The sequence below is a fragment of the Streptopelia decaocto genome (assembly GCF_964273445.1).
Source record: "Streptopelia decaocto genome assembly, chromosome: 23".
Taxonomy (NCBI): domain Eukaryota; kingdom Metazoa; phylum Chordata; class Aves; order Columbiformes; family Columbidae; genus Streptopelia; species Streptopelia decaocto.
The window spans coordinates 2,720,205-2,745,284 of NC_138678.1; the positions used below are offsets into that span (position 1 = coordinate 2,720,205).

At 47.4% G+C, this 25,080-nt stretch overlaps 1 protein-coding gene across 1 annotated transcript in view; it reads right to left on the reverse strand.

Annotated features, from left to right (window-relative positions):
* CSMD2 (CUB and Sushi multiple domains 2) overlaps nucleotides 1-25,080 on the reverse strand; it is a gene marked incomplete at its 5' end in the record, with an annotated part of 226,308 nt that overhangs the window by 115,858 nt on the left and 85,370 nt on the right. Inside the window, 6 exons of the mRNA XM_082071314.1 lie at nucleotides 1,209-1,312; nucleotides 5,823-5,944; nucleotides 8,969-9,093; nucleotides 10,204-10,291; nucleotides 16,491-16,568; nucleotides 22,336-22,448. Coding sequence (XP_081927440.1) covers nucleotides 1,209-1,312; nucleotides 5,823-5,944; nucleotides 8,969-9,093; nucleotides 10,204-10,291; nucleotides 16,491-16,568; nucleotides 22,336-22,448 — 630 coding nt within the window. The remainder of the gene's footprint in view (nucleotides 1-1,208; nucleotides 1,313-5,822; nucleotides 5,945-8,968; nucleotides 9,094-10,203; nucleotides 10,292-16,490; nucleotides 16,569-22,335; nucleotides 22,449-25,080) is intronic.

The window sequence follows — 25,080 nt, forward strand, 5'->3', positions numbered from 1 at the left end:
TTCTGTGACGCTGTTGTCACAAACACTTGTGCAATAATCAGACTTCACATTTCTATACATTGCAGGTTAGAGTTCCTGACCTAAGTACCACCCGTGTTCACGTGCTGAAATGAGATGTATAGTAAAACAAACCTCGGAGAAACAGATTTCAGGAAGACAAGTAAACATTAAGTGAAAATGGAGTGGGAGGCTGATTCATGTGGAAAAACAAGTGAAGAGGAGGAATTGAAAATCACAATGTGAAATACTCTCTACCAGTTGGAAGGAGCACAACAGCTCTGCTGGAGTAGTGTCTGGAGAGTCGGTTGTTCTTCTACATTTTGGATTAGATAGAGAAAAACAAAGTCTTCCAAGTGAGGACACTGGTGCTGGTGGTTCTGGTTCCAACACCCGTCCACCACTTCAAACACTCCTCCTGAAAGTCACGGTGACTCTTCCCGGCTCCAGCACCCTGAGGTCTCCAACAGTTTACATCCTGGATTTCCATAAAGCTACGTGGTATTTTACTTTAACGATTTAGAAAAGTTGTAGCAAAAATCACTGTTTCTTCAGTAAAGTGGATTCGAATGACACACAATTATCACAATTACATCTGAAGGGTAGAGAAATGGGTTTCTCACTGCCCCTTCAGAAAAGGAACAGAGACTTCACTGGAGGAAGGGCAAAAATAAACCACTGACATCACCCGGTTGAGGAGAATAAACAGCTTTCCCAAAGATGGTCAAGGCTCCCTCATTTTCAACCGTGGCTATTGTGAAGATCTGAGTTGTCTCCAGGCTGTGCAGGATCCGTCCCTGAGCCCCTTCCCCTGCACGTTCGGAGCTCAGCACATTGTGTATGTAAAACTGACACTAGAGAGAGGTGGAAGCTTAAAAGGGGAAAAACCTGTGGTGTGCGCGCTGACCTCCAGGTCCCAGCACACACAGCAACCCAGATCAACCCCAAACCGGCCTAAAACAACAGCAGATGCTCAGGCTCCCTCCGAGGGATAAAACAGCTCAAGAGAAGCAAAGCAAAGAGCTAAGAGCCTTTCTGCCAGTTGAAGCCTAAGAAAACGCGATGAGAAAACACCCAGAATAGTCAAATCCACCAAAAATCACAGCCCAGGAACCCTCTGGCGACGTCCAGCAGCTCTGGGGGCTCCTCCAGCCCAACGCACCAGCTGCACCTCGCTGGGCTGGATTTGTGACAAAGGACACGCTACTTACACGTAAAGCACCGTTTTCTGGTCCCCGACTTGTCCTCCATCGCCCACTGTCAGAGTGTCATATCCTCTTTCTAGTTCAAATTCTTCAAAGGTGAGTTTGATAACCTGGCAAAGATGCAGCATGTTAATATGAATCAACTGCCAAGGCAGCCAGCAGATCCTCTTGTCTTGTTTATTTATCAGTTTGTCTATCGAGGAGCAATTTATAAGAGCATTAATATCTTCGGGACATCACCAAAGGTGACCGTCCTCGCTTTTTATAGCACTGTAGCAATTCTTTCCAGACAGATTGAGCTCTTACTGAAATTACCTCTCAGATTTTTCTGCTTTATCTATCGATTTTCTAGATGACTTTATTGATAAAGATATGTGTGCTGGGATTTCAGGACGCTTTATTTTTCACCAGGTACTGCTACTATTTCTTTCATAAACCTGAGATTACGGTGATGGATTTCAATGTGCATATAGGCAGTGTGTTAGTTACCAAAGAGCAAGCGGAGAGTCCCAATGGGAACTTAAAGCTTTTTAACAGACTGGATCCAGAAAAGCACATAAACACCTGAATGCATTCCGACCTTTGTACGCGTGCCTGTAAATGTATTACATTCCCTAACGTTTAATAGACTAAATTACCTTCCACAACACAGAAGTGATCAACATGGGCCGGACCGACGTGCTTGCCCAGGACCACAGACACGATGGCACGTGCACCCCTCAACCTGGGCACAGGAACACTAAGATCCTTCTCCTGTCATTGCTAATTATAAAAGCAGCATCTCCCGCCAACACCGGAGCACGTGTGTGACCAGAGGGGTGCGGGGACACCGGGTAATCACACGTTGAAGGGCTTGAGCGCTCTTTAAATAGTAACAGGTGTGTATATAGCTCAGTCTGAACTGTCACGTGCTACCATCTCCTATGTATAAATTCAATGAATACTTTTCAAATGCACAGAAAAGCACGTTAGGTATTGAAGCTGCGACATTCTGAAAACAGGGTGTTACCCAAAAGCCCCGGAATTGTGAAACGGGAGCCCCTGTGATACTTCGCAAAAGTTTGGAACCGTTAATTTTAGTAGTAGTACCAAAATATTAACCTGTGCAGGCTGTTATTAAGCCATGTAATGATGGAATAATGTAATTAATACAAAGAACAGTGCTGCAAAATGGCACACATCGTTAGTTGTATCAGTCATTCAAGTAAACCACATCCTAAGGACTCTGACCCTAATTAAATAACTAATTACATTCTAGTGTACTGAAGACGGTAACCTTGGGGCACAGAACACAGAATAGGATGCTGAATACAATACTTATTTATCCACTTTCCTATTGTCGTTTTGGCCTGAAAGCTGAAAATTATTTAACGATTCATTAAACGAGAAGTTACCTGGATTCATTAAACAACAAGAGACCCACCAGCACACGCGAACACACGGATGACACAAACCCTCTATTTTAAGCTCGTGAAGCGGCAGGAAGCAATTAGCAAAGGCAAGAGAACAGGTTGGAATGTGACACCTGAACCTGAGGTTTGTACCGAAAGGCGATTTGAAGCGCAGCTGCACTCCCAGGAACAAACCGGCGCAATTCTCCCCGTGGAGAGCAGCACCTCTCCCGCTCTGTTCAAAGGCTCTACAAGCACACATGACTCATCCCCCCCGCCCCGACAGCTCCGATTGGGGATGAATCATCCCCGGAGGGGCTCGGCTCTCGCCATCGATGACACAAAAAGCTCGGACGGCGCTTTATTTGGCCAGCCGGGCTCCAGGTGAGAAGAACCCCTGGAGAAATATCAACCAGCAACAGCCACTATGTCAAGAAGGTTCAGAAATAGTTCCGATGCAAATTTGCCAATTATCATACACATTTTTTTCAGTTCCCCAGTGATTTATTTTTCCACTGTGGTTGAAATTAATTCCTGGGGAACTGAGGACCAGCAAAACACCTGAATATCCGCCCGATAGGTTGGATATCACCCTCTGTACAGGAAATAAGCTGCCAACTGCAGCCCTTAACACTGTTTATGTAGGTTTCTGAGCAAACTTGGAGGGGATTAAGTAGCTCAGTGAATCTGGCTCACAGTTCTTTTCCAAATATAGAACAGATGACTTGCAAATGAGTTCTAAATTCAGCTCAGCGGTTTTCCCATCGCTCATATTAAAAGCTTCATAGAACAAGACCTGTTCCAAAGACCACTCGAGTCAATGAAAAGATTACCACTGCCTTCGGCTCAGGCCCATAATGCTTTTGATCTTCCAAGTATTTTACAGGTATTTTAATTAATTCACCTTCAATCCCTCCCAAGCTGGGGAACGGGCAGCGCTGAGATCGGCCCCTTCGCACACAAAGCAACTGGAGTCGGGGCGGTCAATTCTGCAATTAGCAACATGTTTCTAGCATGGGTTGTACTTTAAGTAAGCGAGAGCTTCTCAGAGGCAGCACTATATGACTTGTTAGGTAGGAACAGCAATGACCCAGCTTGCATTAAAACTCACACACCAGTAGCTCCCAGTACCGTACTGGGGGATGCACATGGTGGTTGCACCAGCCTATGCAGCCAGCACATGATGTCGCAGCCCATGGAGCACAAAATGCAGTTTCTTGTGCTACTCAACCTCTGCTCCAAGGTGCTAAGTATTGAAATTAATGGATTTTACCAACTGCAATTCCCTTTTATGATTTATGAAAGCTGAGGATCAGGACTAGCAGATTCTGTTTTCTAATCAACAGGTTATTATTACACAGGTTTAAAAGCTGAGGAAGAAACTAATCAGGGGAAGGGGAGAAAAGCAGAAGATAAGTAGAAACTCAAAGACAGCAGATTTTAGAGAAACGAGAGCGTCTGCTCAGGAAGGTCACGAGAAGGAGACGCTCGTCCTGCTGGAGAAGCAGCAGAAGGTTGTGCACAGGCTGGCAGAACAGCAGCGGAACAGAGCTGGAGATGCGGCTGAACACCCAACACAAGAGCAACGTGCCAGAGGGTCAGTGAACAGTGGGCATTACCCATAAGCACCTCCGGACAACTCCCTGCGTCTCCTCCTTCGTAATTTGCACCGGAAAACCCAAATGGAAGCGCTAAGCCACACAACACCCAGGGCACGTCTGCATCGAGCTCCCTACAACTGCCTTCCAAACAGAGAGGACTATTTTATATGCACAAAAACGGGATTTGGATTATATTTGAAAACAAAGATGTGCAAAAATGAAGGTATATCTACTGCACATCCCGCAGCCCAAGATGCTGGTGTGCTCAGCACCTGTCAGTGCAGCCGGGCTGGCAAACAGCTGACACCTGAGCACTGAGAGCTGCTGGGACACGTGCTCTGTTCTCACACATTGCCCTGATGAAGGAGAACCTCCTGGGGCTGATTGACCGGTAAATCACTCCTAATGAATCAGCACTGGAAAAATATCCTGATGCCACAGTCCCATTTCCCAGATTTTGGGTCAGTACTACACTCCTCCGACACCCGCTGGATGGAATGACCAGCTAACAGCAGCACTTCACATCCAAAATCCTTCTGGAACTGGAACACAGGAATACTCCTCATTAAAATCATAATCCACCAGTGATTATTATTTTTATTATTATTTAATAAGCGCACTTATTAAAGGCTTGAACTGAAGTCAATGGAGAGAGAGAAGCAGAACTCAGCAGCCCAGCCATTGCCGCGGATGGCGGCAGCACCTCCAGAGACAGGAACCATTTCTGGCGCAAGATGAGACCCCGGGACACGAACACGTTGTGAAACGCCTTCCTGGGATGGGGGGCAGAACGCAGAGGCCAGGACCAAGATACACTCAGGAGCTCGGGGGGATGATGCTAGTAGGAGCTCAGATACTAAAAAGAATGGAACTTGCCATCTTCTGAGAGCAGGAGATGGTGAAGGACATCTCAGAAGCGTATTTTGAGCTGCACTGCAATTTCTGTTCCTATGTTCCCGTACAGATCTGGAGTGGAGGAACCGGCTGAGCTTGCAGGGCTGGAAGAAGCTGCGAGGCACCCAATGTCGCCCTCCCTGAGCCAGGGGAGAGGGAAAGGACTTGATCGTACAAAGGCCAAGGCACTCAAGCCTTGTTCTCTACATGATCAGCAACAACTTGAATCATGTGCAGAGCAGTGGGGACAAAACACCCCACCAACCTCCCCCCTTCCAGCCCTCGGTGAACACAGAAAGGACGTGTTCACAAATGTACAGTACTGCATGAACAGCAGTGGAGGGAAGCTCCGCTCCCTCCTGGCTTGCCCTGCACCTTTGGGGGCTGAATTCCCCACGGGGTAGGGGGAAAAGGACACGGAAAATCAGCATTCCCGGCACAGCCTCCTGCCCCAACCCAGAGCTGCGTGATGCGACGCTTTGCTAAACCGCCCAGCACTTCACCAACATTCAAAAAGATACCAAAGAAGGCTTTGATTAAAAATAAATTACATTCACTTTTAACTACATCCTTTAACAAAATGAATTTTCAGCAGAGAGGGAATGTCACGGGCTTTAAAGGCGGTTGAGAAACATGTGGAAGGGGAGCGCGATGTTGAAACAGAAACCTGGGTATCTGAATCTCAGAGCACAGCTATAGAACATCTCAACGATGGGACGGTGTCCGTGACCCACCTTGGCCGGGTTGAGCGCGGTGATGACCCACATGCAATAGGCGTTGTTGTCGTACTGGACGGGGTAGTTGGGGGACGTTATGACGCCGCTGGGCCCGCGCAGGTACGTGTCACACATCCTGGCTGCGGAGAGGGAAAAGACAGGGCAGTGAGGTCTCCATGCGCTGGGACGTGTATTGTGCTCTTTGTTTGAGGAGGAGAGAGAACCAGAGGTGTGTTCAGTGTGGAAGTGTGGGAGAATTAAATATTGCTGCTCCGTGTTGCTTTCACAAGCTAAAAGGTCCCTTTTTGCCATGCAATGGAGATTCATCTGAATAGATGATTGGGGTGTTTCCAAGGGTTATCAAATAGATGGATCACCAGACCTTCCAGCAGCAGCCCATTCTCTAGTGCTCAGACTGATTTTCATTTATTAACTACGTTAAAGTCCTCAGATAAATACTTTGATATCCAGGCCTGTGAAAACCATTACATGGAAGACGTCAGGTGGGACACAGTTCCTTCTTCACCTCCCCAGAAAGCCAAATGTCCCTTCTCCATTGCAGGCCACAGGAAATTCTGCACAGCAAGTCTTTGTTAGGTGAGGGTGACTTCATTTTATATGGCTGTGGACTCGGAACCACAATGGGAGCTTAACTTCCTATCTTAAAAGCATCTGAGGTAAAGCAGAAGCTGAAAAGTGCTTAAGCAGGGAAATTTCTGCCTGTGCTATTCCTTTGATGTGATATTTAACCAGAAAATAACAAGAGCACTGCTGTTGCGACGGAACCTCGAAATCAATTTATTTCAAATCTCAAAGGAGCCGTATTTGCACATGTGGCATCCGTGAGGTGTTTTTTCCCTGTCTCAACAGCAGCAAAGTCTGGAAAATGATCTCCTGGCCAAAGGGTTTGACTGCACGGGCGGGCACGTGGGCACAAGCAGCACTGGGAGCAGCTCGGGAGGGAGCGGAGGGCACTGGTCCACAGTGCTCAGACCATGTTCCTCCTGCCCCCTCCTCCAGGAGCCCATCCTGGACCTGCTACACAGAATCACAGAATGGACTGGGTTGGAAAAGCCCTCATTGATCATCCAGTCCAACCCTTGGTCCAACTCCAGTCCATTCACTAGATCATGGCATTAAGTGCCATGTCCAATCTCAGTTTCAAACCCTCCAGGGCCGGTGAGTCCAGCACCTCCCTGGGCAGCCATTCCAATCCTGACCACTCTCTCTGCACAGAATTGCTTTCTCATCTCCAGCCTCAATTTCCCCGGGCAGAGTTGAAGCCCGTGCCCCCTTGTCCTATTGCTGATGCCTGGGAGAAGAGCCCAATCCCCACCTGGCTAGAACTGCCCTTCAGGTAGTTCTAGAGAGTGCTGAGCTCAGCTCTGAGCCTCCTCTTCTCCAGACTGAACAAGCCCAGCTCCCTCAGCCTCTCCCCATAGGGCTTGTGTTCCAGTCCCTTCCCCAGTCTTGTTGCTCTTCTCTGGACCCGCTCCAGCACTTCAATCTCTTTCCTGAGCTGAGGGGCCCAGAACTGAACACAATACTCCAGGTGTGGCCTCCCCAATGCAGAGCACAGGGGAAGGATCACTGCCCTTGTCCTGCTGACCACGCTGGTTTGGATACAGGACAGGACACCATTGGCCTTCTTGGCCACCTGGGCACACTGGTGGCTCATGTTGAGCTTCCTGTCCATTAGTACCCCCAGGTCCAGAAAAAAAGGTAAATCTCATTATTCCCATTAAAAAGTGGCCAACGGAAATATACAGGGGTTGAGTTTGCCCAGGACCCAGCGAGAATCTGGAGATGCTGTAAAACAGTTTCCCAACAGCAGCAAGACGTTTGATCGCTGGGTGTCGGAATCGGTTCAGTCTGGGGGGTTAAACCCGGCTCATTGGACACCCTGATTGCTGCAGAGAAACTCAGCACCCAGCAGCGAAGTGGAACAAATAGCAAAAAGTGGCATAAAACCGAAATGGCAGAGCAAACGGAAAACTTTTTAAAAGAAAAAAAAAAACAAAGTTAACTGTTAAAAAAATTAAGTTGATTCATAGAATCCTAATAATGCGGGCAAATCCTTTCTTATCTCCCGCAAGAGAACACCATAAATTTCCTTTATAGTGTCACATATTTATGCCAAATATCCTCTTACACTGATTTAATTTATTCTAGGCTTGTTTCAAGAATTAGATGGGATTCCAAAGCCTTGAAAAAACCTGCAGATGAAATTAAAGAAAAAAAGAATGGAAAACGTACCAATTTATGACTTTAAGAGCTTTAGAGGGATTTAATTTCAAATATTACAAGTTGCTCATTATTAGCGGTACAAATATCATGATTATGTGTGCCACTTTTTAGAGACGGAAAGGCAATGGAAACTAAATGGCCAAGGACAAGGTGGGCACGAGGGAAAGAAAATCCATTCAGTGGTGCTGGGCCACGGGATAATCAGGATGGTGCTCGTTAGGAACCATGGCAAAGTAACCCCAGCAAGTTCCATTGAATGGAATCCCTCTCCAGATTTTGCTCCGGGTTTTCATCTTTCTCCCTTTATCCTATAAAAAGAAATACCTGGGATAGAGAGAACAGAAGGGGGCAGAAAGCGTCGCAAAGAGGTGAGGACGTAATAAATGTGTATGAAGGACACAAATATAATCCATATGGTGCAGAGCTAATAGCTTATGAAGCTCCACAGTCAATGGAAGCAGCTTTATTAGTTCCATTATGCGCAGGAACAGGTGTTTTCCTTAAAACCTCCATTTCTGGCATTAAAAAACTGCACGGGAACTAAGTAAAGGGTTTTTTCTCAGGCTGGTGCTGAAAAGACTGAAGATTTGAACCCATGTTACTTTCTCTCACCATTAGAAAATAATAAAGATCCTTTTGAGCATGAAGTTGGCAAGAGCAAAGCCCAACTTCCAAAGGCACGAATGCACTCAGCGCCGGAGATGTGAATATTCCCAAAAGGCTGTGAGCATTCAGAGGGGCTTTTCCAGCCCTGCACGCAGGGGTTTGGAAACACATTAGTGCAGGCTGAGGTTACGAACCCGCTGAGGGCTCAGCCAAGCAATGACAAACCTGGGGTGACGCACCAGGGGGACAGGAAGGACACGGTTCTCTCAGGAGTCCTAGGAACTCGGTAACGTTATTCTTTGCCTTCTCACCTCTGCAGACCGGCCTGTGGTCGCTCCACGCAACAATTATGTCGCTCACTCTCTTACAGGTGATGCTTTTGGAGCCCTGTAAATCATAGCCCTCGTTACAGGTGAACTGGAGGCTGGAGCCTAACCTAGCAGACAGAACAAAGGCTCAGGTTAGAGACCCAGACATTCCGCGGCAACAGCTTTGTCACTTTTTACCACCCCACTGATCGTCCAAATGCGAACAGAGAGACGTCCCCGGCCCTCCGGGCGACAGCAGAACGACTGAGGGACAAGCTCGCCCGTGTGTTTTGTGCCGTTTGCCCGAGGTGCTTGTAGCCCAAGAACAGACTCGAGTCTTTCAGCTGAACTTCAGTGGGGATGGTATTCAGTGCGGGAGCACAGACTGAGCCCCAAGAGACGACACGCTCGGCATTCTTAGAAAAAATACCTTTATCTACTAGGGAAAGGTTTGTTCTTTATTCTGTCACTCGCTCTAGATTCAGATCCTTCGCTGCTTTAAGCCAATCCTGCCTTATTCACTAAAGCAACACAACGCTGGTTTACAGCAGCTGAGGATTCATCCTATGGAATTTAGGGACTTTGGGGAATTCCCCTCCCATCCATTTCCCGGATTTCAGGAGAATTTGATAGACTGAGGTTAAATAGAAATACACTTTTAGTGAACGAAACAGCCATCGACAGCAAAATAAGATTAAATATTGATTTGCTATTGCTAACAGCAGGCTGATTCATTCCTGCACGCTTCAAATGGATGCTAGCAACTACGAGGGAATTACGGCATTGTTTTAAACTTTATAAGAAAACAATTATCTGGCACCATGTGTACTTATTGACAAAGAACTGCAGCGGCGCTTTGGGGAGTCACCTCCAACGCACCAGGGGCAGGGCCAGGCTGTGACTCCAGCTCATTTAAAAAGCGATATTATTTGTTGTTTAAGACAGTTCGTTCTGCACTTAACCGGAGGAAGGAATGGCAACACACATTGATTATACAAGCCTGGCTGAATGCCCGTATTGTGAAACGAGAAACACACTGAAAGAGAGATCATTACACACCCTCATCCGGGACACGATCTCCCGAATGCACATGCACGTTTAGACACACTTGTTCTTCTCCATCGCTCATCTCAACACGCTTTTCAGACACAACGCACTCAGAGGACGCCAAGGAACACACAAGGGTCACCGACAGCGGCTTTGCAGCATGCAGAAAAACACACAAAACGCGGTCTTACCTGAAATCGTTGCCTATTCTTTTGCCTCTCTCTGGAATCCCAGGGTCTGGACACATATTATGTCCCTGGGACACACCAACCTGAGTTACTACAAAGCAAAAACAGCACATACAGAGACAGAATAGCACAAGAAACATTCTTTCATCAATTGATTTGGTGGATGTGGAGAGAAAAATGGCACCTGGTAGCTCAAAACCCCCAAACATGGTCCTTTTTGTTTAGAGAAAAAACAGCTTTGGAAACAAATGTAACTGGAATCATTTCAGCTCAGTTTATACAGCAAAGTGTTTTCTAGGCAACGCCAGCTAGGGACGCAGTTTTCCGTCCGATCCACTACAGAAGTGCCGCTGAAAAGTTGGGTTTTGTTTCATTCTGCAAAATGACGCCAATTCCACAGCCCATTTCTGAAGCCTGAGATTGAAACGCCACCTGCGACACGAGCAGGTGACAGCCCGTCCCCTCCAAACCCAGCCAGTGGTGCCAGGGACAGAAAACAACCCGATGAAAAGGCAGGTGTGTGATACCGGGGAAAACCAAGCACAGAACAACAGGGAGAGAGGAGAGGGAGATGCGAGTCTAGCATTTTAAAGCAAGTAGTTTAGCTTGAATATGAGAATTTGTATGGAGCAACCTTAATGTAACTGCCGACAAACATGGTGTCTATGAAGTGGTGACCAGCACTGAGTAAACACCTTCCAACTTCACCCCGTATCTCCCCATTTCCACCTTCCCCTCCAGCCCGTCCGATGGCGCAAACAAGCGGTGACTTGGGGTGGGTGTCACCGGGGTGGCTCCTGACAAGGGTGAGATCTGGAATTACATTGATCGCTATTTTGAATTCCAGCACTACCAAGATGCATGATAATATGGGACAAAGGGGTGATTTTGGCACAGATGTTCGTGTGACTCCGTTTTCTTGTGTCACCAAGCAAGGGATACAAAGAAAACGCAACACTTCTTGGCGATGATGCTGAAGCAGCGAAGCATGGATCTTAAGCGAGCGATTTCCATTCTACCTCTGCCTATCGCTAGATTAAAGGGAAAAAATCCCAGTTATGCTCCAGAACATAGTGTGTTATCACGGTGTCCCCACCACCCGTGCCAAGTGGAGGATGGCGCGGTGACAAGAGCGTGTTTGTCACAACAGACACGCTGGCTCCGCGGTGGAGAACAGCACTGGGCACCGTGTGAGATGCGGAGGTGCCTGCCCGTAAATATTGACATGGGGAGAAAAGCACATGGAGTGTCTGCACAGCATGGAGGCACAGAAAGGCAAGATCATTAATGTGGTAGTTATTCATGCCTCGCGCAGTCAGGCACTGTGGGTACCGCTGGTCCTAAAAGGATGGAAGGATCGCTCTGGTACGGAGCTGCTATCTGAACACCCACACCGCCCTGTGCTGAGAATATCACACCAACATCCCGGCCCATTCTGTCCCTCCTGGGTCCCCTTTACCTCCATCTCCCACCCCCGTGCTGGAGCCACCCTGTCCCACACCGTCCCTGTCCCCACAGCACCATGTCTGGTGCCCCAAAAGAGGAGTGAGAACCAGCTCTATGAGAAACCAGACTCCCGGAGATCGCTTTCCCTCTCCTGCATATTCATAACCTCGGGTGAAGCTCGAGCACGTGGGCAACAGAGACACGAGCATGAAAGCGGCACACGGTCTCTTTTGATGGCTGCGTTTTGTAGCTACAAAGCTTTGCTGCCACCTTTCACGGATTCTGAACGTACGCGGGAGTCAGAAGGAAAGGAGCCCTACCCAGAGCAGGGACTCTGCTCTGACGTTGTCACCAACCGCGTCCCAAACCCCTGCTCCAGGGTGGCATCTCCGGCAGGTCTCAGAGATACAAAATAATTGGGCGATCCTCTTGCAAATGAAGCCACCAGCTTCCAAGAGCCCTCCTGCCAGTGCCTGGAACAATACGCTGCTTTGAGCAATGAGAGGCTGGCTGAACAAAGTACACGGGTGACACCGTCGTCCTTGGGGATTCTTCACCCGCCACCTACCTACACAAACGTGCTGACTGTGCCTACAGGTGTCTCCTAACAAAGGAAAATCAACGCTTAGGACAGAGCGTACAAAGTAGGGTTGTATGCCACAAGTCCATATTGGATTCAAGGAAAAGCGCTAAGATTTCTCACCTTGCTTCTACACCTTCCCCAGAGTCGGACACACCAAACGAGACACGCGCAACACAGCGTCTGCAGATCTGTCTGCATCCAAACGCTCGTACGCTCCTCCTCGCGGAGGAGATTTTGCCTTTCCACATCCAATTCTTCCTCCCGCGGTCACAGAAGCCTATCCAGACAACCTCCGCTATGCCCACGGCAGCGATGCTGCTCTGGTGTCACATCCACTTGCCACGTCCCACGTGAGAAGGCAGCAAACCTTGAGGCCTCCGGTGCGTCAGGAGGAACCGAGGCCACAGGCGAGCAGCAGAACCCGCGGGCACCCGAGGGCACGTTCTCAATTACCAACCACACTTGCGAAGACTAGAACCAGTTCTTCTCTTGTTAGCTCGCGTTTTGTTCACACCTATTTAAGACATGTAGATAAACCAGAGCAAGGGGGAAAGGATAGACATCTCCATATCGTGATAGCTGGGACGTTTTGTAAAGGAGAGCAAAAGAAGAGGATGGATTAGATGGTCACTTACAGAAACTTTTGTTCTTCTATCTTTTGTTTTAGACACACACAAAACAACCAAAGCGAAGGTTAGAAACCGTATTTGTTATGCTGAGAACCTGCTGTCGGTGCTGTGTTCATCTTCCCGAAGGTCTGACTGATCTATGCCCGGCTGTACCACTCCAAAATGAATTCTTCAAGGTTACCAGGAAAACAATACATCTTACACACTGAGATGAACTGCTCCATTTCTACATTACAGGCTGAACGATTCTCTCCCCCAAACCACAGAACCAGTTCTCCATCCCCTTCATTCTCCTCATTTTCTCAACAACTTCCTGCCCATCATGTCTGCAAACCCAGCCAGTTATTATTGGTTTGTTTGCCACAGTAATTTACTCCATCTGGTAAAAGAACTGAGAACCTTCTTTAGTTCTCTGTATCTCCCCACGTTCATCAAGTTCACTGATACTAAGAGATTCCCAAGGGACAATTTTTTATTGAATTCAGGAATGTAAAATACCAACTACAAAATAAAGCAGCATCTAAACGGGCTTTTCAAACACTCAGCATTTCTCAGCGTGAGAAATACAGTGAAAGCAAAGAGCTTTTCTGCTGGCACGGGGAGGAGAGGACTGCAGCAGTAATTAGCTGTTTTAACAAGGCTCATCCTTACGATCACGCTGAGGCTCACAGGTACCCCATGCGATCATCCGGTCAAGTTAAAGGGTTACAAAACTCAGTCTGAAAAGCAGGAGAGATCGTAGCCAGCAGCCCATGGCTGCAACGCTCGGGATCTAGAAGCTTCCATACCCTCGGGCTGAGATCTAAAACTGGTCAACGCCTCCAAGATGACTTTGTGTTTGTACATTTAAAGTAGATTTTGACAAGTCTGAGTATCCACAGAACCTGCGCTACTTCATACGCCCCCTTCCAATGACACCCAGCAGTGCGTTTTCGGGTAACGTCTCGTGCAAAGGTCAGAAAAGCAACTTGGATGCTGTTTTGTAAAAGGACCATGTTTTCCCCACCGTGTGAACACGGAATATACGCATTTCCAACCTGCACACAGCGAAAGAAATAATCTCCCAAATGCAAACTAAAACTTACAACTATTTCTTGTATCTTATTCTCCACAGCTGTATTGTTTTTCCTCTAAAAATGATTAAAGCAAGGTGTTCAATTAATTTTCGGGATGGTGAACAGTACAAGGCTCTTCAATTTCAAATAAACATGTTTGCAAGCAAACGCAATTAGCAGCTCCCCCAAAAGTCCTTATTTTGACATGTTCTTTTCCTGCAATAGCACGACAGCTCTTTGTCGCTCCATTCCGCCCCCGCTCAGACACACGGACACAAAGCACAGAGTCCACCAGCAAAGCAGAAACCCTTCCACACACCCCCCGGTGCCGCACACGGAGCTGCGACCACCCCGGGCGGCCACAGGCTCCTCAAGGGATGATTTCGGGTACAAAGAGCACTAGAAAACAATCCTGGTAAGCAAGTCTCTGAAAGTCAAGCATGGTATAGCCCAAGCTGTTAGCAAGAGACACAGAAACCTCTAAATCTCGGCTCTTTGAGTCAGATGAACCTCACAGATCTTTAATCAGCCTGTCTCACCTGTATAATTATCTCTGATGCATATGCAGACTCGTAAGCTCATGGAAGTTTGAGAGAAGCAGGGGCAGGGCCAGCCGTGCAAATCAAAGAGGCACGGGGGAAAAGGAGATAACATTTTGGGGCTCCGTTTGCTGCAAATGAACCACGTTCTGGAGACAACTTCTCCGGAATGAGCATTTCTGAGGTTGGAAATTGTCTGTAGAAGTGTGACAGCACAAGGCTGTGCGAGACAGAGGTTAATCTGGGTTTACAACCCGGACCCCGCCAAGAGCGGCAGAGCCGAAGGCACGAGGGCCGTGCCAAGCGCCACGCCGGCAACGGGCAGGAATTTGGGCCACAGCGCTATCACCATCTCTATTATTATAGCTTAATAGCTTTCGGGCTAAGCCGCCTTCCTACGCTGTTTTGCCTTACCAAACACGACAAGATTAGCGCTACGGGAGATGCTGAATCGACAGCTTTGAAGAGCGGAGCCTGCCCGCCGTGGGGGGAGGATAAACCGGGCACGGGCAACAGGGAACTCGTGCGCGTTTGTTCGCCAAAGCGGAGCACGGCCGGGACGGAGCAGCGTCCGTGGAACGGACACTTCGGTCACTGCCTCTTGCTGAGACTTCAGCGCTTAGTGCTGACAATGGTCATTAGCGACGTTAATTAGCAACAGGTGACACTGCTACAGGGAAGCGGTTGAGTGTTCCCAGGAAGGAGCAATAGGAATCCCATATAAACTCAATACCAGAATACTTATATAAATTAATGACTCCAAACCGTGTTCACGCGGTGAATACTCCTTTCCCCGCGCTCCCCCATGATCAGACATCCCGCTCCAAACACCCTCAGCCTCCAGTGCCCACGCCACCCCAGCCAGTGCCGTTTTCCCACTCAGGTAAGTGAACTGAAATGTTCATTACACCTAAATTCTTCTTGGTGAGAACACCTGATAGGACCGGGAACATCTCGCGTACAGGGTTTTTCTTCAAATGGAATCGTTTTCTCTAAACACGCCTCACCATTTTCTGCTCGGGAGACTTTGGGCAATTTACATCCTGTTATTTAGTTGCCTTGTTGGCCCTGCTGCTGAAAACCTGGAGACTATAAACACCCTCAGACGGGCCCAGAAATGGGCCATTTTCATTGCAGACAGCAAGTGATGGTTTAAACTCAGTTCATCCCTTTTTTCTTAAGTGAATCTTGCATCTAAACTTAAGGCGAATGAGATCTCCAAACGGCACCTCTCGGATGGGTGTAATGGACTCTGCAACAAAATGAGCAATTACATCCTCTCCTCTACAATCTATTTTATGAAATGCTACATTCTGTTCCTATTTGAATTTATATAAGATATCAACTCAAGTTAATTTGGATCCCTCCTCCCCTAAGAGCAGTCATACGCATAAAGAACCTGTGAGTTTGCTTCTGATTTTAAAAGAACCCGGTGTAAAGATGAATGGACCTAATGGATCCACCTCCTGCAAGAGGAAAAACCACCAGTGACAAAGTGACATTCTGAGCACGCCCCTCACACATCAACCCCCAGATACACTGGAAGCGAGTCACTAATAGGGGAACCACAACAATCGCTATTTATCAGCTCTTGCACAGCAGCGACGGGATTCTTCGGTGAGGACAATTAGATAAAATGCAAAGGGAAAAGCGACCACTATTACCTCCGTAGCTCTTCTAATAGCTCTTCTTTTGATGTGGTTATCCCTAACTCCTGATTTTACAATTGCGATATTGCTTCAGTTTTCCAGTTTGACACTAAAACACGACAGCAGTCGCGAAGGCCGGTCTGTCATTGAGCAGTATATACAGTATATATTAAATGCACACACACCGATCCCCTCCGCTCCCGCTGCACCGAGTTAGTAAATGCTTGTGAATAGAGCACTGGACGTGATGCAGTAATGCAGGGGGCAGAGAGGGAAAAGCATTGAGGCTTTTAAGAGTGACAAAGTTTTAGAGATTACTGGAAAGTCAAATGAAATGTTCGAGGAGATCATTCTACAAAGAGAGAGCAAAGAGGAGCCAAGGAACTTACACACTGATGTCTTCTGGTTATTGTCCTTGCTGGGCATCAGCTTCACCCCTCTGGACTTCATTTCCATCTGCTTTTTGACTGTAGCGATACATATAAAACAAAGCAGGGAAAAGGAAGAGATTTAGCAAAGCATTACGGATTATTTAAAAAGAAATGAAGCAAGGGTTGCGCACTCGAACGCCACACAACGTAAAAATTGTGCACAAGCCTAATAAACAGTAGAATCAAAAAGGCAGTGAAACAGCAGAAAAAAGGAGCCATATTAAAACCCTCTTGTAGGCAGAGAGAAGTATAAGCTTACAGCTATTATTAGTGGGTCTGTAAGCCTTTCCTCACACGGGAGATGCTCCACTCCCTGCAGCATCTTGGTGGCTGCGCTGGACTCTCTCCAGCAGTTCCCTGTCCTGCTGGAACTGAGGGGCCACAACTGGACACAAGATTCCAGGTGTGGTCTCCCCAGGGCAGAGCAGAGGGGCAGGAGAACCTCTCTGACCTACTGACCACCCCCTTCTAACCCACCCCAGGTCCCATTGGCTTCCTGGCCACAAGGGCCCAGTGCTGGCTCATGGTCACCCTGCTGTCCCCAGGACCCCCAGGTCCCTTTCCCCTACGCTGCTCTCTAATAGGTCATTCCCCAACTTACACTGGAACCTGGGGTTGTTCCTGCCCAGATTCAAGACTCTACACTTGCCCTTGTTCTATTTCATTGAAAGTTTCCCTGCCCAACTCTCCGGCCTGTCCAGGTCTCTGATGGCAGCACAGCTTCCAGTGTCACCACTCCTCCCAGCTTGGTGTCACCAGCAAACTTGCTGACAGTCACTCTATTCCCTCATCCAAATCATTGATGAATATATTGAACAATCCCGGCCCCAGCACTGCCCCTGAGGCTCTGCACTGGATACAGGATCAACTGGACTCTGCCCATTGACCACGACTCTCTGGCTTCTTCCCTTCAGCCAGTTCAAACTATGCTTTTCTTGTTCTTTATCTTGTCATTCTTTCATCCCTAAATTAGCACATTTCTGAGACAAAGTTGTCAAAAAAAAAATTACCGATATAACTAACAAGGTTTTTTTTAATCATGCTTTTCTAGCTTTAAAAACAACAACCACCAAATCTGTTTCTAACATCTGTTTGCAGAGGGTTCAGACAGGAGATGTCAAGCATTCCTCCTTGAAGCTCAGCTCAGGTAGCGCTTCTCTGAGCAAGATGCTGTTACAGCTTGGAGCTTGTTGTTCACCGTTTGGCTACAGCTTTTTGCTTTAAATGACGCAGTTTTACTTCAAACTGAGGTCTACATTAGCTTAAGAAAAAAATAATGAAAACCAGCTTATGTTGCTTGTGTCTTTCTCGCTCGTATCTTTAATCCGTCAGCAGTTTCTTTGCTTTATATTTTTAAGAAGGGGAAAAATAATTAACAATTTGCCACTTTCAAAGCAAATCTAACGCACACCCGCTTCTTTTTTCCTGTGATCAACCTGCAAACGCACCAGAACAGCAGCAGGTCTCCCAATGCCCCCACCAACCCCGGTACCGTAATTCTGGGGTATTTGTAGCCCGACCTCAAGGTGTTCAACAAATGCTCTGGATCCAGGACTAAAGAAAGGACACGGGGCTACAAAATCTCAGCTTTTGGGGCAAGTTTGGAGCCTATTTCTGCCTCAACTAGAAACAGCGACAGCAACTGGACTGACCTGGGGACCCAGGGAGAGCCTCAGTCGCAGCCAATATTCCCTCCCGGTCCATAAAACACAGTCCAGCCCAAGTATCTAAGGCCACATTTGAGCTGCTGCGGGATGTACGACGGCTCATGACTTCGCAGTATCTAATTCACTGCTCTGTAAAGCGCTCTGGGGCACCGTCGGTAAGGGAGCAGCTTTGTAAAAATCATTTCCATTTTTATATTCTCCGCTACTTCCCTTGCAAGTCACTTGATGCGATTACCAGCGAATTTTTCTCCGAGCCACACACGGCAAAGCAAAAATCTGTTGATCGGTGCGTGATAAAACCAGCCCTAAAGGACAAGGAAAGGTCTGTAAGCACCAGCTAAACCCTGCACACCCAGAACTGATACTGAACTGAGGATAATGCGTCTCTGGAAGGGTCAGCACCGAATTGCAGCCCCTTGCATTGATTTCCCAGCGCTGCCCAACACCCCAAAGGGCTGCGGAGAGTTCACAACTTCAGCACATCTGGGCCTTGCACACAACCACCCATTTTGCAAAAGGACACACTAAATACCAAAGGTTCGCCTGTATTAATTCCTCCCTTCCAGCATCCAGCCCTGCTCCAAATTTGTGATTAATGGAAAGCCAAGCTGCAAAACACCCAACAGTAATGAAAACAAGCAGCAGAAACCAGACATTCATTACTAAGCACCAATCCTAAAATACAGAGGCTAAACGGCATTACCCATGAAGTATACACTCCCCTAATTGCATCGTGTCTCTATCAGCGATAATTGATAAAGAGAGATCACTATATACTCTCCTCTTAATCCTTCACTTTGTTTGCGACGTGGAGACATAATAATGGAAGTCAAGCTTTACAAATGACTCAGTTTAGATTAGAACAGGTCAGAATACACTATCACTTCTTAAAAAATAACAACGATTCTCCCACTCTATGCCCTCAAAAATCTGGTATACAAAATCTATTTTGATTATACGTTTGAATGTGGAGCAGTACTACAAAGGATTGTGTCGGGATAATTGGATGAACAGAAATTCCTCTGTTTTCTGGAGGGTTTTGCTGCTCGCACATGTCTGACGGATCTAATGGAATACTCAGTACCCTGTCAAATTTGAAACATGACATTACAAAGCTTTTCCAGCAAGCAGCCAGTCTGGGGTGTTTCTTTTAAACCGTTTCATGTTGCTGTAAATGAGAATTTAAGGAGACGTTTATTTATTTTTAATTTGGAAAACAGCATTTCAGCAAAAAAAAAAAAGGAATCTACTCCACAAGCCTCCGTTCCCCTCGCTGGGGGAATCGTATTGAATCCAAACGTGCCTGAAGCTCTTTTTCTGCTGCTGGGGTGTTTGAGCATCACCTGGGATGCTCCAGGTGCGCTCACAGGGATTCTGACTCAAATTAGAGGTGAAGAAAACACCTTCAAACAGACCCGTTGTGGAATTCCACGTTCCTGCCCTCAGCAACAATGCATCAGAGCATCCCGACACGTAGGAAGCCAAGGAGGGAGCCAGGAGACCTGCGTGGTTGAACAGGGAACTGCTGGGTGTGCTCAGGGGGAAGAGGAGAGTTTCTAGATCACGGAAGGAGGGGTTGGCCACTTGGGGAGAATATCAGGCTGTTGTCAGAGGGGGCAGGGAGGCAACTAGGAAAGCTGAGGCCTCCTTAGAATGAAACCTGGCCAGAGGGGTCAAGGACAACAGGAAGAGCTTTTTCCAATACGTGGCAGGTAAAACTAACAGCAGAGGCAATGTAGGCCACTGATGAACGAGGTGGGTGCCCTGGTGACAGAAGATACAGAGAAGGCAGTTACTGAACGCCTTCTTTGTCTCCGTCTGCTCTGCTGGAGTCTGTCCTGAGGATCCCGTACCGCTGAGGCCCCAGGGGAAGGCAGGACAATGGGGGCGTTTGCCTGGGTTGATGAGGACTGGGTTAGGGAGCAGTTGGGCAATCTGGACATCCATAAATCCATGGGTCCGGATGGGATGCACCCGCGGGTGCTGAGGGAGCTGGCTGAGGTCATTGCTGGACCGCTCTGCATCATCTTTGCCAAGTCTTGGGAAACGGGAGAGGTGCCTGAGGACTGGAGGAAAGCAAATGTCACTCCAGTCTTCAAAAAGAGCAAGAAGGAGGACCCGGGTAACTGGTCAGCCTCACCTCCATCCCTGGGAAACTGATGGAACGACTTCTCCTTGGTGCCATCTCTTATCAGGGATAAGAGGGTCATTAGGGGCAGTCAACATGGCTTCACCAAGGGGAAGGTGTGCTTGACCAACCTCATTGACTTGTATGAGGACATAACAAGGTGGATGGATGATGGCAGAGCGGTGGACGTGATCTACCTTGACTTGAGTGAGGCATTGACACAGTCTCCCACAGCATCCTCACAGCTGAACTGAGGGAGTGCGCTCTGGATGAGCGGGTAGTGAGGTGACTGCGAACTGGCTGAAAATGCAGCTAATATGAAGGCTTTAGCTCACAGGCAAATTCACTAAAAGACAGACTTGTTTTTAACAAGACCAGAACACCCCGTCCTTAGAAGCCATGTACATGGTGCAGCGTGTGCACCCAGACCCAGTAAAGGTGATAGATCTGCTGGTTTTTGCACTGAGCCCCAGGCACAAGCTCATCCACATTTATCCTCCCCGAGGGTGCAGGACAGAAGGGGAACAGGATGGGGAGATCAATGAAATGGCAATTATGTGTTGGTAACAATCAGCGAAAAAGCAATTTAGGATCCAACTTATGTAATAAAATATGTAGAGAGACAGACTAACCCAGCCAGTGTGTTATTTAGATCTGTTTAGCATCGTTTTCAATTCGGCAGGGTTTTTTTGGTTTTATTTCTTGTTTTTTAGTATTGAAACCTTCCCTACCAGATGGAAAGAACCTGTCAACAGCAAGTGGGTGAAGCATGGACACCAGGGTCCCCGTGCCAGGTGGACAGAGGTCCCGCTTCAATGCCATTTCAAGAGCACGTTCTTAAGTTCATCTTTTAAACGCTCAATACACAAAAGCACAGTTCATTACACCTAACAAAACAGCTTCCAAGGAGCGTGCCAGATTAGAACCCCCTGACATTTACCTAATCAGAGGAAATTATAACATTAATCTTTATTTTTCTATTTAAGAAAAAAGGATGATTCAGACAGGTGTTTTAATAGAAAGCAGCAATCATGACAGCAAGGGAAAATGTCACATCAAGAGCCATCAGCTGCATGCAGCCGATCGCGTTATACCATAAAAAACCCAAAACACAAAGGTTTTCTCTTGCAATTTAAATTTATAAGTTAAAAGAAAGCAAGGGAAGTTAAATAATGGTGACTCATAAAGCAAAACCCATGTTGAGGCCACGACAACACCGCTGAGGTTCAACAGCGAACAAACAGGGCAAATTTTCAGATTTATCTAAGGAAACTCCTCTCTCTTTCACTTGGTTCTTGTCACTCTGGGCCTATGGTACTTTTTCTCATCGAAGTTCTGTTTGTTCGTCCTGAGAAAAACTGCTGAGCTGGACTGACACCAACCTGCGAGACGGCCACGAGGAGCTGGACCTCATCCTGCTCCGTCCTCCCTCTCCTGATCCCGCCACCTGCAGCAACGCTGCACCCACAAAACCCTTCCAAATCCTCCGAGAACGGTGTAAATCACCCTACACAATCCACCCTGGTGACGGTTCGGTCCACAATGAGATGCACTGAGCCGCGGTTCGCCACGACTGCCTCCGAAACTCAGAACGCAACAGGATCTTGGGTGCTAAAGCATCTCCCTCAACAGCACCTGAGGATGTCAACCCTGAATCCACCCTCCCTGGGATGGCAGGAACCACAGGACAAACCTGCAAACCAGGTTCTGTGACCATGGGGAATGGTGATATCCCATCTGAATCGCCATGGCCCACCCGTTGCGTCCTGCAAATCAACCACTAAAGGAACATCTCCTAACAAAGCGCATGCCGCAAATCCCTTTTCCTTTGCACTCCCAACACTTACTAGTGGCAGCTCTACACATGACAGCGCCTGGATACCCAGCTGGAAAATTAACATTAACAGGATACAGAAGGATTGTGCAGGAAGTTAGCTGTAGATTTCTAGGAAAAATTTAACTTTAGGGCGAACACGCGTTGTGAATAGTGAGGCTGAGCAGGACTTACCTTGGTACTGGGCGCTGAAGCCCTTCTGCCTGTGGTTGCCGTCTGACGTGAAGTGCAGCCGCAGCCAGTTCTTACTGCTGATGACCGGGGCAGGCAAATTCATCCCAGTGAACCTGCAGGAAACCAAGCAACAACAGCCACGTGTTATTCTGTGAATCGTAGCCCAAATACCTGTTCTTCAGGTAAAACTCCTTCTACACAAACAGGAAATCCTGATTGAGTAGCTCCAGCTCCAAGAAGGCAGAGTCCCACCCCAGGGCTGCTTCTGTGCCCGCGCCCCTCTGCTTGTCTTCCCCACACCATCGGTAATTACTTGTGTATCTCGTTGATATCATAAGAAATAGCACAAAATCATCTCAGGGTACACCTAAAGTACGCTAAATGAGCTTGACTCTCCAGCTTATCCAGTGCCTGGGTTCATATTTGGTTAACTCTGCTTAAAGAAAAAAGAGTATGTTGATTTTAACCGAGAAAGAATTGCCAGAACCGTTTTCTTTCAGTGGAAATAGGCAGCAAGAAGCAATGATTTACGATCCGTCTCAACGTGGAGAAGATTCCAGCCATCAAACGGGAGGTGGAAAGCTCCACAGCCATTACCAGCCAGTCCTTCAGCAACCGCTCTCTTCATACCTCCTTATCCTTTTTTTTTTTGTAAAGTATTACGCTGTTTGCTTTATTAAACTGCAGACTATAATTCTTGGCTGAGTTGTCCCATGTCACATCTCAGTCCAGAGCAATGTTCACCTTAGTCACAGCACCCTTGAATTGAGGTGCATAATGGTGATATTAACCACGGTGAGGAGAACAACACTACCATGACAAAAGCTATTACGGAATCCTATTATTGTTAATGAAAGCCCATTTAATTTTTTAATCCCAGACTGTCGCTTATTTAAAAATTATTGGCATTCCAATAACTATGCTTTTTTAGATGAAGGCAAAAGGATCCCGGAAATCTATTCCATTCCAAAGGATACTTGAGATTTTATTACTACGCACTTTCAACAGCCTGGAAAATATTTTACAAGTCCTTCCCTCAACTGACACCTCGAGAGGTGAACTCACCTTTAGCTGTGGCCATAGGAGGGAGCCGGGATGACACCTGGCAGCGTGTTTATTAACGGGAGCTGAACCGCGATGTGATCCTGCTCTCCCGTTAATGGAATCACGGAGATGGTGCTGCTGCATAACTAAGGCATCCCTGCCACCTACAGCACAGACTCCAAACCCCGCGTCACCCTGTGCCTGAACTCCACATAATGATTAAGCATGACTGACAACATTCTTTACACTATAAAATTAAGATTGATCCCCAGGTTCCAGTGTAAGTGGGGAATGACTCATCAGAGAGCAGCGTGGGGGAAAGGGACCTGGGGGTCCTGGGGACAGCAGGGTGACCATGAGCCAGCACTGGGCCCTTGTGGCCAGGAAGCCAATGGGACCTGGGGTGGGTTAGAAGGGGGTGGTCAGTAGGTCAGAGAGGTTCTCCTGCCCCTCTGCTCTGCCCTGGGGAGACCACACCTGGAATCTTGTGTCCAGTTGTGGCCCCTCAGTTCCAGCAGGACAGGGAACTGCTGGAGAGAGTCCAGCGCAGCCACCAAGATGCTGAAGGGAGTGGAGCATCTCCCGTGGGAGGAAAGGCTGAGGGAGCTGGGGCTCTGGAGCTGGACAAGAGGACACTGAGGGGGGACTCATTCATGGGGATCAATATGGAAAGGGGCAGTGTCAGGAGGATGGAGCCAGGCTCTTCTGGTGACAACCAGTGACAGGACAAGGGGCAATGGGTTCAAACTGGAACACAGGAGGTTCCACTTAAATTTGAGAAGAAACTTGTTCCCAGTGAGGGTGGCAGAGCCTGGCCCAGGCTGCCCAGGGGGGTTGTGGAGTCTCCTTCTCTGCAGACATTCCAACCCGCCTGGACACCTTCCTGTGTAACCTCATCTGGGTGTTCCTGCTCCATGGGGGGATTGCACTGGATGAGCTTTCCAGGGCCCTTCAACCCCTGACACTGGGATTCTGTGATCATTTCTCTCTTGGGTATCTCCATTTCAGTTCTGTGGGCCCTTTTTTGAAATACAAGGTGCTATAAAAACGGATTCTTTATGGCCTTCTGGCATCCTTAGGCAACTCAAAGACAGCTGAACCAAACTGATCTGAAACTTTTTCAAGTAACTAAGTTCAAACAAACATATTTTGGGCTGAGATCAAACATAAGATGCCTAAAACCAATTCTGAGGAAGTTACTATGGCTGGTTGTTATGACAACATGTTTAAACTTAATACTCTTACTCCCAAAGGCTATTCTATTATTCATTCTGAATCAATAGTCAAACTTCTCATAAATAATCTTTAGCTATGCAGAGCCAAATTTTACTTTCATAACTGTGGAGAGCTGAGTAATTCAATTGTCTGATATAAGAACTAGACAACAATAAAATTAACCTGCCTGAATAAGGCAGAATTTCACTCTCCTGTCCCCTAGTCCCATTTTTTCAATATGCATATTTGAGAATTAGCCTCAGCAGCCTGCTTACACAAATACTTCATTTTAGGTAGGTGAATAGTCCACTATTCACTTCCAAGGGTCTCGTCTACACGAAGAGCTAAAATTCTACCAGCCGAGGGAATTAACACTTTGAAAATCAATTAGAAAAAATACTGGATTGCACTGGATTGCTGCCTTTGCAATAGCATCGATAATTACTTAAGGAAAAAGCAGGAGGCAAAAAAGTAATCAATCATAAG